The 12910-nt window shown below is 32.0% G+C and overlaps 3 protein-coding genes across 3 annotated transcripts; 2 read left to right on the top strand and 1 right to left on the bottom strand.

The window, feature by feature from the left end:
- Positions 1-4127: 4127 nt before the first annotated feature.
- On the top strand, positions 4128-5464 carry LOC104773013 (uncharacterized). Its single transcript, XM_010497562.3, has 2 exons — positions 4128-4716; positions 4829-5464. Exons 1-2 carry the CDS (start codon positions 4267-4269, stop codon positions 5291-5293), a joined length of 915 nt encoding a protein of 304 aa, XP_010495864.1. The 5' UTR covers positions 4128-4266; the 3' UTR covers positions 5294-5464.
- A 426-nt stretch (positions 5465-5890) lies between these two features.
- LOC104773012 (transmembrane emp24 domain-containing protein p24delta11-like) lies at positions 5891-7378 on the bottom strand. Its single transcript, XM_010497561.2, has 4 exons — positions 6955-7378; positions 6651-6860; positions 6467-6543; positions 5891-6240 (listed from the first exon to the last, which is right to left on the bottom strand). The coding sequence occupies exons 1-4, from the start codon at positions 7198-7200 to the stop codon at positions 6096-6098; spliced, it is 678 nt and encodes a 225-aa protein (XP_010495863.1). The 5' UTR covers positions 7201-7378; the 3' UTR covers positions 5891-6095.
- A 634-nt stretch (positions 7379-8012) lies between these two features.
- Positions 8013-12005, top strand: LOC104773010 (phosphate transporter PHO1 homolog 9-like). The gene is made up of 13 exons (XM_010497560.2): positions 8013-8898; positions 8979-9237; positions 9310-9358; positions 9446-9517; positions 9600-9729; positions 9815-9935; positions 10002-10260; positions 10339-10443; positions 10522-10566; positions 10657-10809; positions 11084-11362; positions 11461-11600; positions 11701-12005. The coding sequence occupies exons 1-13, from the start codon at positions 8232-8234 to the stop codon at positions 11795-11797; spliced, it is 2376 nt and encodes a 791-aa protein (XP_010495862.1). The 5' UTR covers positions 8013-8231; the 3' UTR covers positions 11798-12005.
- Positions 12006-12910: the final 905 nt, after the last annotated feature.

Below are 12910 nucleotides of genomic sequence, written 5' to 3'. Positions count from 1 at the left end.
GCTGAGTAAAACAAGACTCAAGAAAAGCGTTTACATTGAGAAAACAACTTCATGAAAATTAGGCACAAATCTTGAACTATTTACATCGGTTATGTTCTTTTGAGTATCTCTCACAAATCTTGACCTATTTACATCGGTTATGTTCTTTTGAGTATCTCGCAATACTCTGTTTTGATCACTGGTTTTCTTTTCTTTTTTCACTATTAACTTTTGTAGATATATGATGCCGCTGGTATCACTGAAAAAAACTAACGTCTAAGAACACATGCTTTATTTTTATTTATTGTCACAATATTATTAGTCGTTAGATTGTCAAAAATTATTAAAATCGGTTTTGTTTTTTTTGTCGATGCCCACTGGAATGTATTGAGCGAAATTCAAAACTAATCCAAATCAGAACATGAAAGCACAACTACACATTAAAATAACTCTTACAAAAACAAAACAAAAAAAACAAAAAACTTACAATTCATAATTTAAAATATCTTAATATACAATCTTTGTATCTTAAAAACTATTGTTTGAAAAAATAAAATTCTTCTCTAAATTATTTGACTCAGTTCTACTTCTATCTATTCTTAAGAAGCCAAACTTTTTATAATTAAATATTTTATAGTGGAACATCATAATTACTAAACAACTATGTTCGGTAAATCAACATGGATCTCAACGTTATTTAGTAGACTATAACTTAATATTGTGCTCATTAAACAAACAAAAATTTGCTGTCAAAAGAAAAAAAAAATTGAATTGATTAATAGTTGAGTATAAGTTATATACACCCCCTTATATTAAAATCATCTCAATTAGTTTTTTTTTATCAACTACAAACAATAAAAACCTTTTCATTTTCTCTCTTTTAGTATTCTAGTTATCATTTATTTAATTACTTCCCTTTTCATCCAATCATCCATTATCTTATTTTAATTATAACTAGGTTATGACCCGCACATACGTGCGAAGTTAATTTCAAAAACTAAAATTTATAATCAGATTTGCAATATATATTAATGTATATACAGAATATTTTTGCAAACCTATTTTTAGTAGGATTGGACCTTCGAATAACCCGTTCAGGTTGGGATATTACCCGATCAAGTTTGGTTAAACGGTTTAGAAAAATAGAACCTATTAGGTATTTTTTAATATATAGGTTCGGTTTAGTTCGATTACTATTGGCTTCGGGTCGGTGCGGGTTACAAATTTGAGAACCGATTAGTACACCGAGTACCCAAAAATAATGACTTGATATAGCATTTATATTATAACTTTTGTTTTGAAAAAAAACAAAAAAGTGTATGTAAAAAATATATAAATAATTAAAACATATTTGATACAAATATTTCGGAGTGGATGTAATTCATGTTTCGTCTTGTACCTGAATTCTAGTTGTATAGAGAATGCATTTCCAATAGTGAAGATTCTCGATATATGACATTTCCATATTAGAAAAAAAAATATTCTCGATTGGAAACGGGATGGAACGAATACAAAAATTACCAAAATACCATTTGGGACAAACACAAATATAGTTCATAGTATATTTCTATATCATATAATAAAACAATATTACAAAATTAGTTGACTTTTTTATTCTTATTATTTTATGTTTGGTTCATCTATATTGCATTACGTTTCTTAGTTTTTAGAATTTTAATATTGTAAAACACACTTTAATGCTTTTTTTTAAAAACATGTTACATATAATATTGTAAACGTCGATATAATTCAAAAATAAAATAATATTTTTGAGAAAAATAAATAGATAAATTAGCTCAAAATAAAATATTATGGTTTGATATCATAATTATTTATAATACGTTCTAAAGGTATATCATTATATATATAGGTGAGAGTTTATGTTGCTTTTAATTATAAATAGTAAGGATCACAAAGTTTCTTTTGGTTGCTTTGTGGTTATTTTCAGTTTTGGGAATTCTTGATCACAAATATTTCGGAGTGGATGTAATTATTTGATTAGTTTATTAAAAGATAATTAATAAACTAATTTACAAACACAGTAACCACCATCAACATTATGCACACAAAAAAGGGTAGATTGTTTTTCTTATGAGAATTCTGTGTTTTTGTAAATATTATTCGTAGACAAAAAATCTTAAATTAATTTTAATATTATGTTTAAGAAACAGTTGAGAACTTTATAACATAAAAACAGAAAAATTGAATAATAATGAGAAGCGGAATATATAAGTCAAATTTCATTTTTGATGTCTCAAAATTCATTACAAATTTTAAGTAAAGTAAAGAAAAAAATGAAATGTCAATCTAAAACTAAAATAATTCCAAATGGCTCTTACCAATTTAATTTTTAGTCCCTCATGTTTTTTTTTCATGTAAACCCCTAATTAAACAAAGTTCACAAAAGATAAATAATTTTGATCATTCTGATTTTAAAATTAGAATTTTGCACCCTTCTAAGATCTCTTGCTTTCAAAGTATACCGAGAACCTTCATGAACCAAGATCGAAATCATCCTCCGGTTTGCAAGCAATTTGTTAGAAAATATATATTAACGCTTGAAATTTGTTCTAAACCTTTTCCGCTTAAGAACATGTAAATACTATATTAATAGAGATCCATAATATAAACCTATACAACTCAACTAATTACAGTGTCTCGGACTCTTGAAAATGAAAAAAAAAATTAGTACATTATAGTTTCTCCGTCTATTGCTTTGTACACTTGTCCTTGATAGGTTTACTCCATTCTCAAGGAGAATGTATGACATGCTTCAAAATCCTTCCTTTATAATTAATTCTTTCAATCACATTATACACGATCCAAATACAAATATTCCGGGTCAATCCGAGATCTGCGCGTTTTCAAGACTTAATCTAATGGCATTACATGTAATATTCTCTAACTCTATGTCTACTTAATTTCCCTTTTAATAGTATAGATATATAGTAAATATATACTAAGGTTTTCACATTTTTTTCTGTTTTTTCCATATTTATTAAGATGAATAAATTAACATAGTTTTTTTGGTTAAGAAAATTTAAAGTTATAAAATAAAAGATAATATTCAAAAATTAAATTAGATTTCTATAAATATCTCAAAATCTAGAACCATGTACGTTATATATATACAATTTCAAATTTAATAATTTGTTTTTATGGTAACAACTTTAAACCATTTCCAAAAATATCGGGTAATTTAATTTTATAATTAATTTAGTAATTATTATTTCCATAAATATTAGATTTTCGAATAACAGTTTTTGTTTACCATATATTGTTTATTTTATATTTTTAATTATATAAACAATTGGCAACATGGATACTCCCTCCGTTTCATAATATAAGATGTTTTAGAAGTTTTTCTCCGTTTCATAATATTAAGGTGACTTTCTGAATTGTTATTTTAAGTTTGATGTGTTTGGTTGTGTATGACATCTAGTTTGGTGTTTAACTGTTTATATAGTAGTAGTGGAGGTGTTTTTTTTTTGCGATATTCTATTAATCTATTTAATCAATTAACGATTTTCAGTTAATGTTTACCAAAGCAATAAGATTATGTTCCAAATTATTTTGATTTGAGATGTTATTATAGAGGATCTTTAGGGATTTCATTTGATAGAGTCCGACTTTGTTAGTTTTGGAAATGAGTTAGTTTCGGGTGTGAAATATATGTTGATTTAGGTTTTTAATATAATGATTGATGATTGATTTTATTCGATTTTAAAAATGGATAGTTTCTATAAACCATATTGTTTGGAAGAACAAATTTTGGGGGGGGGGGGGGGTTAAATGTACGTAATTATAATATTTTTTCTTCCTATTTATTATTTGAATTTTCTTACAAGTTTCGGCGGAAGAGTATGTTTGGAGACGGTTATAATATTCCATGATCCGAATAAAGTAAAATCGGATCCGCCTGTTTTTATCCCTTTAGATTACGTGTTTGCTCTCGATATAGTTTATTCTTTGTCTTCCTTTTCTTTTCTCTTGGGGGCATTGAATGAAATTTTTTTATTTTTATTTTTTGGTTTTTGCTTTTATACTCCCCAGTTAATAGTTAATAGTATAGATGTAATGTTTGTTAACAACAATCGCACCAGTGTTTTCAGGACAATAAATAAATTTGACTTATGACAAATAAAGATATATCCACGTGACATCCATTGACTTTTCCTTACGTAGTAGTCGCCATGTAAACAGAGGAAACCAAAAATACTCATAACCTTTCGTTTTTCAGAGATCCCAAAAAAAAAAAAGGAGTGAGTACGAACTCTACAAAAAACGATGCCGTATTACACCAACGACGACAATGACGTCGACGATTTCGCAGATTACGATCCGACGCCGTATAGTGGAGGCTACGACATCACCGTAACGTACGGCCGTTCGATTCCGCCGTCCGACGAGACTTGTTACCCTCTCTCGTCTAGGGCCGGCGACGCGTTCGAGTATCAGCGACCTAAATTTTCTCTAAACCACGATCCTCCTGCTTATGAAGACCAAGCTCTTAAGACCGAGTACAGTAGCTACTCCCGACCCGGACCCGGTGGATCTGATTTTGGCCGGAAACCTAATTCTGGATACGGCGGAAGAACGGAGGTTGAGTATGGTCGCAAACCTGATTCCGGATATGGAGGGAGAGCGGAGGTTGAGTATGGCCGGAAAACTGAATCGGAGCATGGATCTTGCTATGGAGGTCACAAGGATGGTGATGAAGAAGGTCACAAAAAACATGTGAGTTTGTGAAATTGTAATTTATATACTCTGCATCTAGATCTCATTGTATGTGAAAATGGTTTGTTTGGATGAGTTTGAAACAAATGGTTTCTTGAAATGTTGGTGGCAGAGTGGGAAGGAGAAGGAGAAGAAGAAAGATGGTAATATCTCTGAAGATGATGAGTTCAAGAAGAAGAAGAAGAAGGAGCATTACAAGGAGGACCATCATGGTGGTGATTATGATGAGAAGAAGAAGAAGAAGAAGGAATATGGTGATGATGAGGATGATGAGAAGAAGAAGAAGAAGAACTATCATGATGATGATGAGGATGATGAGAAGAAGAAGACGAAGAACTATCATGATGATGATGATGATGATGAGAAGAAGAAGAAGAAGAACTATCATGATGATGATGATGATGAGAAGAAGAAGAAGAAGGATCATTCTTATGATGATGATGATGATAAGAAGAAGAAGAAGCACTATGATTATGATGATGACAAAAAGAAGAAGAAGGACCATAAGGACTATGATGATGACAAGAAGAAGAAGAAGAAGGATAAGCACCACGGCCATCGTGATGACGATGACTAAAAAGGCATTCTTGAATTTGGATTGCATTCTTATGACTACTAAATAAGTAACCTAAGCACACTTCTCTCTACGTTTATGTTAATTCTTGTTTTGTTTTTTGCTTCGCATTTGTGCTAACTTCGATAAGACCTCAACAAGTCATATGAAATATGTGTAGTGTGTTTTTTTCTAGCGTGAGAGGACTAAGGCTCTTTTTTGGTGTGTAATACAAAACAGAACCAAATCGAGAACAGAGAATTAAACCACAATCTAACTTGTTTTGAAACAAGAACCACAATCATATTGATATCAATTAAATATTGTCGGCGCTTAGTGACCGTGAAAATACTTTATTTTGGGTGGTCAGCTAAAACACCTACTGAGCTATGCTATAAATTCATTTAACGGTTTTGATTGAATGGAGATTTTTCAGCATTAATGGAGAAAGTTGGATCTTTTAAGTTTTATCTCAACATTATTTGGTTATATATCTCTTCATTCAAACGATGAATGACCATTTATTGAAGTAAATCTTAAACTACATCAGAAACCCTGCTCTACTAGGTTTGTATTTATGTTATATCCTCCTAAATTTTTTAACACTAAAAGACACTGTAATAAATCAATTTCACATGCCTATTATGTAACAAACAGAATAAAAGACCTCAAGATTGGTGGACTCTAGTCTAACAAAATAAAATGCAATTTTTTTCAGTTTCTCAAAATTCAAGATTAAGAAAATAAATTGGTTTAGTAAATAAAATACCAAACCGAAATCACCAAAATCTTTTAAACTTAAAACAGAAGCAACAACATGTTTTGATCATAGGAGCTTTTTCCTTTCCAAGAATGACTTGAGGTGCCATAGTTGTAAACCGGCGACGGACAACGTAACCGCCAACGACAATATACTTAGTGCCGCCATTCTTGAATTCGTTGATCGGTTCAACTCTTGCATTTCACGCTCCCTGTCACACAGTTTCATATTACCCATTATAAACCACAACAAACTGATTTATCATTTTTAGGATCACTATTTCATGTTAATCAAAATTCTCAACAATCTCGCTGGTCTACTGTCTACATCAAACGAAATGCAAGCTCACAACCCAGTTTGCAACAGTTTGAGTGGTATGTTACATATATATATTGGAATAAAATAAAAACTAGTCATTTATAGACTTGTCTATGTACCTCTCTCGGAGCTGAAACATTTCTTCATGTATAGTTTCTGTCACGTCAAGTAACTTCCTCACCTCAACCTCCAGCATCTGGAGATTAACATATTATAAACTTAACAACATAAAGTTATCCACAAAGAAACTATAGTTATGTTTTAAAACACATATATATATATATATATATATTGTTATGTTACGTTGATTTGGCCTCTTTTGGCAATGGTGGTCCAATCTTTAGCCTCTACGCCACTTTTCCACTCGAAATCAACCGCGAATTTTGCTACAGGTCTATAACCTGGAGCAACAAAACACGTCATGTAATCCCCGGTTTCATCTGCCGTGAACACGAACTTCCCGGACTCTACATTCTCTGCGTGATGATGGGTTTTCCCTTTTGGGGACGTCACCTAGATATACATATATTTATATACATGAAACGTGATTTCTCCATCAAATGAATCATAGATTATATAATCCTCTCGATTCATAGTTAGTGCTTACAGTGACAAAGAGTTTGTGAGAAGGCGGAAGATGGTGACCTTCGTTTGGATTGACGATGGAATAAGTTCCAACCGTCATGTAATTAAATTTGATATCATCGGAGATACATTTGTGGATACCTGATTCCATATCCAATCTCGTTGATTCTCCTTTTCGCATCATCATCGTCGCCAACGTCATCATTGTAATGATCCATTTTAACGTCGTTGTCATGTGAATCTTACATCTTAATGGTAGCAAATCCATCTTCCAGTTTTTAACAAAAATGAAAATTTGGGATTTGTTAGAAAAAAAAAAAAATATTATGAAGTCTTGTTTTGGTTTTTGTCAAAATTTTCTTACATTTCTTCCGTGTAACAAGGAACTGATGAGTTTAAGTTTAGTTTGCTAAAAAAGGTCAAGGGGACTACCACTTTACACTTGTGGTTACAAATAAACCTCGTCCACGAGTTTTGTGTAATAGACGAGTAATGCAAAAATATTTCACATTTTGTTTGTGAATTTAGATATGGTAATAAAATTAGTTCGACCCATATACCCAAACACTGTAATGAAATTAAGGAACCACTCAATAATTTAATTAAAAAGTTAAAATGAAACGAATATTGCAATTTGGAGTTTTTAAAATTATACTTTAAAAGTAAATTAATATTTTGGGGTAGTCATGGAAGTTTGGATATCCGGTTTAGTTCCGAGTAAATTCCTTCAGTTTCGAGTACTTTGGATAGAGAGATTAGCATTATGAAATTTTAAAAGTTTTGTGTAAATTCGGTACGATTGCTGAATGGACTAAAATATAAGACTAAAATGCTTCGTATAAGACTAAAATATACTAATTTATCCCATTGAATGATTAGTATATTTTCATATTTTCATATTTCTCTGTAAGACCATAACTATGTAATCAACAAGGCTTTTAACGCCCTAAATAAGAACTTTAATTTGTTTCCTTAGCATGCATATTCCTTTCATAGTTTTCCTTTAGCATGCAGTGATTTTATTTCATCTGTTATGATTTTTTTTTTCTATTATTTGCATGAGATGTTTTGTATTTGGAAGGCACAATAAATCTGTTTTTTTTTTCTCCCATTTCTCGTTATAATTTTATTTCTACACACACATATATAGTCTTTGATTACCAGAAAAAAAAAAAAAAAAAAAACTTGAATCCATAACCAAAAACAAAGAAGATTAGAGAAACAGAGGATTTTCCCGGAAACAAAAAATTATAATATTTCCGGGAAAAAAAAACAACAACAACCAGATCAAGAAGAAAGATGAAGTTTGGAAGAGAATTCGAAACACAGATGATCCAAGAATGGCGAGAAGCCTACATGGATTACCGTTCTCTCAAATCAATCGTCAAACAGATCCTTCGTTTTCGCTTACAAAAACGTCTTCCTCATCCTCCTCCTCCACCTCCACCCTCGGGAGAAAACGCACCGCTCCAAGCCGAAGGCCAAGAAGGCGGTACAGGCTCCGCGGGGTTATCTAGAAGAATCTCTCTTTACCGCGCATTTAGCGGTCTAACGAACCGAGCTTCTCGCTCTCCTAGAAAATCACACAAGCCTCACAATCCTTTGAGTAGTAAACGACATAACCATCACCATTATCATCTCTTCGACGACGACGAGGAACAAGTCATTTTGATCAACGAAGACGAGTCAGCGAGCTACACCACGACGTTTCTTAGCTCGGCTGAGGAAGGAGGAGAGATTGAGGTTCAGTTTTTCAGGCGGCTCGACGGTGAATTCAACAAGGTCTTGAGGTTTTATAAGCAAAAAGTTGAGAATGTTATGGAGGAAGCTGATGAGCTTAGTAGACAGTTAAATGTTTTGATTGCTCTTAGAATTAAGGTTGAGAATCCTAACGTTCATCTCCCTCCTGACATTAATAGCGTCTCTAGTGCTCCTTCTTCTCCTCATGCAACAGTGAGGACTCCAGGTTTGTTTTAAGAATGCTTAATATCTAACGTTTAAGGTTATAATAATGAAGGTTAATGTGAATGTTTTTTGATATTGTAGCAACTTCACCAATGGATGTGATCAGAGAAGTGGAAGAGACAGAGGATAAGAAAGTGTTTAAACCTGCTCCAGTAGAGATGTTGGATCATATAAAGCTCAAGATCGAGCCTGAGACTCCATTGTCTACTCTTAAATTGATGATCCTCGGTCTTCCTAGTGAGCAAACCTTTAGCAAACCCGAGCTTAAGAGAGCAGAGGAGCTTATGAGCCGTGCTTTTGTTGAGTTCTATCAGAAACTTAGGTTTTTAAAGAGTTATTGGTAAGAAACAACTTTCTAAAAATCCTTACGTTTCTTGAAACCTCTGTTTTCTCATCATTTCTCTCTTTGCAGCTTCTTGAATCAATTGGCGTTTGCAAAGATACTGAAGAAGTATGACAAGGTTTGTAACTTACAAATTGTAAGCTTTTAACTAAGAATCTTGTTTTTTGTTTCTTTATGTTGGGATATATGTGTACTGTTTATGTAGACTACTTCAAGGAATGCATCAAAGCCTTATCTAAATACAGTGGACCACTCGTATTTGGGTAGCTGCGATGAGGTTATAATACATATATTATCACCTCTTCGTTTCTTTTAATTTTGTATACCAGACATATATATAATATCGTTTACATTTTCAGGTCTCGAGGCTCATGTCGAGAGTGGAAGCGACGTTTATTAAGCATTTCGCCAATGGAAATCATAGAGAGGGAATGAAATGTTTAAGGCCTAAAACTAAGAGGGAGAAACACAGAACCACATACTTCCTCGGTACTCTATTCATCTTCTTAGCTTTATTATGAATAGTAAGTTTTAGTATCTCTCTCATAGACTAAGACCTCATCTTTATCTACAGGGTTCTTTTCAGGTTGCGCTGTGGCTCTCGCCATTGCAATAACGGTTCTTGTGCATATTAGAGGCTTAACAAAAAGCGAGGGACGACATCAGTACATGGAGAACATCTTCCCTCTTTACAGGTCCGTTACAAAGTTACATTTAGGTCCAATGAAAGATAGAGCTAAATAACATTTGTTTTTTTGCAGCTTGTTTGGGTTTGTTGCGGTTCATTTGTTTATGTTTGCAGCAGACATATATTTCTGGAGCCGATGCAGAGTAAATTACCCGTTTATCTTCGGGTTCGAGCAAGGGAATGATCTTGGTTATAGAGAAGTTCTACTTGTAGGCTCTGGTCTAGCAGTTTTAACATTCGGAGGAGTCATCTCGAATCTTGACATGGAAATGGATCCGAGAACCAAAAGTTTCAGTGTCATCACGGAGCTAGTTCCTTTGGCTCTTCTCGCTGTAAGTTATGAAAAACAAGATCATTGATACCAATCTTTAACAATACTTTGAAAAGTTTTTTTTTACTTGTGATCGCAGTGCTTGATGATTGCGCTGTTCTGCCCATTCAATATAATATATCGTTCGAGCCGATATTTCTTTGTTGGAAGTGTCTTTCGTTGTCTTTTAAGTCCTCTCTACAAGGTAACGTTCAGTCCAAGTAATAAAAACTTGTAAAAGACGTTACATATATAGTTTGTGAGTATGTTTTTCCTTTGCCAGGTTATTCTCCCGGACTTCTTCCTTGCAGATCAGTTGACAAGTCAGGTAACGAGTTTGCTTGGTTTAGCATCTGGTTGATCTATCTGTTTGCTTCCTTTATAGGAGAACATTAATTTGGTATTGGTTTCTTCACAGGTCCAAACATTCAGAAGCTTATTGTTTTATGTTTGCTACTATGGATGGGGTGGAGATTTCAAGAAACGAACACACACATGCTATGATAGTGAAATTTACAAAGAACTCTACCTTGTCGTTGCCATCATTCCTTACTGGTTCCGCTTCGCTCAGGTACTTGGGAAAAAATTAAAGATCAATACTTTTCTTTATAAACCAGCAACTCTTTTTGTTCCAAAACGTTAAAAATATTTACGTTACATCAACTCCGTGATTCATACTATTTCAAAAACATTAAAATTCTGTAGTTTACATCGAACCCACATCTCTTACTGTACGTTATAAATCCATATTTTAACATCAAATCCTGCTGCTTCGAAAAATTAATTACATGCAAATCTTGACCCTTTCAAAATGTATGAAACTTTGTTTGTTTTTTCTCTTGTAGTCTATAAGGAGGTTGGTGGAGGAGAAAGATAAAACGCACGGCCTTAACGCGCTGAAGTATCTGTCGACTATATTAGCAGTTGCAGCTAGGACAATTTTTGAGATGAAGAGAGGGACATACTGGCTAACGGTGGCTGTAACAACGTCGACCATTGCCACATTGTTCAATACTTATTGGGACATTTTCAAGGATTGGGGTCTCATGAACCGCAACTCCAAGAACCCGTGGCTTCGTGACAAACTCTTAGTTCCTTACAAAAGCATATACTTCATTGTCATGGTAAACCAAAAACAAATAGAAATAAATGCTTATTTTCAGGTTTGAATTATAGCGTTTTCGCGGGATTTCTAACAGCTTGATTGGGATTTGAAATGAAGGCGGTGAATGTAGTGCTGAGGCTGGCATGGATGCAGACGGTTCTTGGGATTAAAGAAGCCCCATTTTTGCATAAAAGAGCTTTGGTTGCTGTTGTTGCATGTTTAGAGATTGTTCGTCGCGGTATTTGGAACTTCTTCAGGTTCGGTGTTAGCATAAAACCTGATTTCAGATATTTTGATCCAAGAAAAAAAAATAGAAACAGAAGATAATGTTGGAGTGATCTTTGTTTTTGCAATCAGGTTGGAGAATGAACATCTGAACAATGTGGGGAAATACAGAGCCTTCAAGTCTGTACCTTTGCCTTTTCAAGAACTTGGAGGAAGTAAGACCGTGTAAATAAAATTTAGTATCCCAAAAACCAAAACAAAGAGAAGCTAAATTCGGATGAATTCCCTACTAATCATACGAAAATTGATTTTTCTTTTTCAGTTTTCAACAAATATAAATTAACCTCTTGGTTTTAACCTTTGTGAATGTAGCAAATTAATGATGAATACATGGAATGTATAATGGGTTTCATTATTTAAACAGTTTATTAAACACATATAATCTGTTAAAATCCTTAAAATATAATTATACAGTAAAACCTCTATAAATTAATACTCTATAAATTAATAAATTTTGCTAGTCCCAAGTCGGGACAATTTAAAGAATAACAAAATTCGATAAGATAATAAGATAATATTTTTTTTTGAAATCCTCATGTAAAATATAGTCCAATAATATCATAAATTAATAATCCTATAAATTTACATATATATACTGATATTGTAAAGTATGTTTCTCTTAAATCTCATATTTATAAAACAATTGTTAGTATGTTTCTCTTAAACCTTATATCTATAAAACAATTGTTATGTTGTATCTTCAAACTATAATGATATAAAATATTTTATAACATTTCATAAATATTTTTTAAAGTGTTCAATTTCTAAATATGCATCATTTACATTTTGATAGTTTGATAGACTATTAAAATACGATAATTGATATTCTTATTCATAAATTTGAGTATTTATGTCATGTGTATAAGTGAATTTGTCTATAATATTTGAATTTATTGTCAATAATATTTTTAAATTATTTCAAAATCAATTCTAATATCATAAAATTTACAACATCCAAAATTCAAATTTTATTTAGCAAAAACTGTCTCAATTCATAACTTTTAAAAAATTAAACAATTAAAAATATATCTATAAATTAATAATTCTTAATTTACACTATAAAATAATAATAATAATAAATTTATAGATAAATAAATATTACTATAAATTAAGAAAATGTCTTGGTCCAAAAATTATTAATTTATAGAGGTTTTATTGTACTAGATATAGACCCGCCGATGTGCAGGTTTAAGGTTTTGTAAATAAAACTAAATTTAATAAAAATATATTAAAAATTATTGTACATTATTTATATTTTGTTGCTATAATACAATGATTTATA

This window comes from Camelina sativa, chromosome 6 (assembly GCF_030686135.1).
Source record: "Camelina sativa cultivar CO46 ecotype springtype chromosome 6, ASM3068613v1".
In the NCBI taxonomy this organism is placed as follows: domain Eukaryota; kingdom Viridiplantae; phylum Streptophyta; class Magnoliopsida; order Brassicales; family Brassicaceae; genus Camelina; species Camelina sativa.
The sequence above is the reverse complement of the archived record's forward strand: the minus strand, read 5'-3'. Positions and strand labels throughout refer to the sequence as shown.

What these genes read in the sequence shown, in the direction of transcription:
- LOC104773013 (XM_010497562.3), top strand. Translation starts at nt 4,267, where the DNA reads ATGCCGTATTACACCAACGACGACAATGACGTCGACGATTTCGCAGAT. An exon ending in AAGAAGGTCACAAAAAACAT is followed by an intron (nt 4,717 to 4,828) that starts GTGAGTTTGTGA and finishes TGTTGGTGGCAG; the next exon opens with AGTGGGAAGGAGAAGGAGAA.
- LOC104773012 (XM_010497561.2), bottom strand. Translation starts at nt 7,200, where the DNA reads ATGGATTTGCTACCATTAAGATGTAAGATTCACATGACAACGACGTTA. An exon ending in CTCACAAACTCTTTGTCACT is followed by an intron (nt 6,861 to 6,954) that starts GTAAGCACTAAC and finishes ATGTATATCTAG; the next exon opens with GTGACGTCCCCAAAAGGGAA. An exon ending in CCAAAAGAGGCCAAATCAAC is followed by an intron (nt 6,544 to 6,650) that starts GTAACATAACAA and finishes GTTAATCTCCAG; the next exon opens with ATGCTGGAGGTTGAGGTGAG.
- LOC104773010 (XM_010497560.2), top strand. Translation starts at nt 8,232, where the DNA reads ATGAAGTTTGGAAGAGAATTCGAAACACAGATGATCCAAGAATGGCGA. An exon ending in ATTTGGGTAGCTGCGATGAG is followed by an intron (nt 9,518 to 9,599) that starts GTTATAATACAT and finishes TTACATTTTCAG; the next exon opens with GTCTCGAGGCTCATGTCGAG. An exon ending in TTCCTTTGGCTCTTCTCGCT is followed by an intron (nt 10,261 to 10,338) that starts GTAAGTTATGAA and finishes TTGTGATCGCAG; the next exon opens with TGCTTGATGATTGCGCTGTT.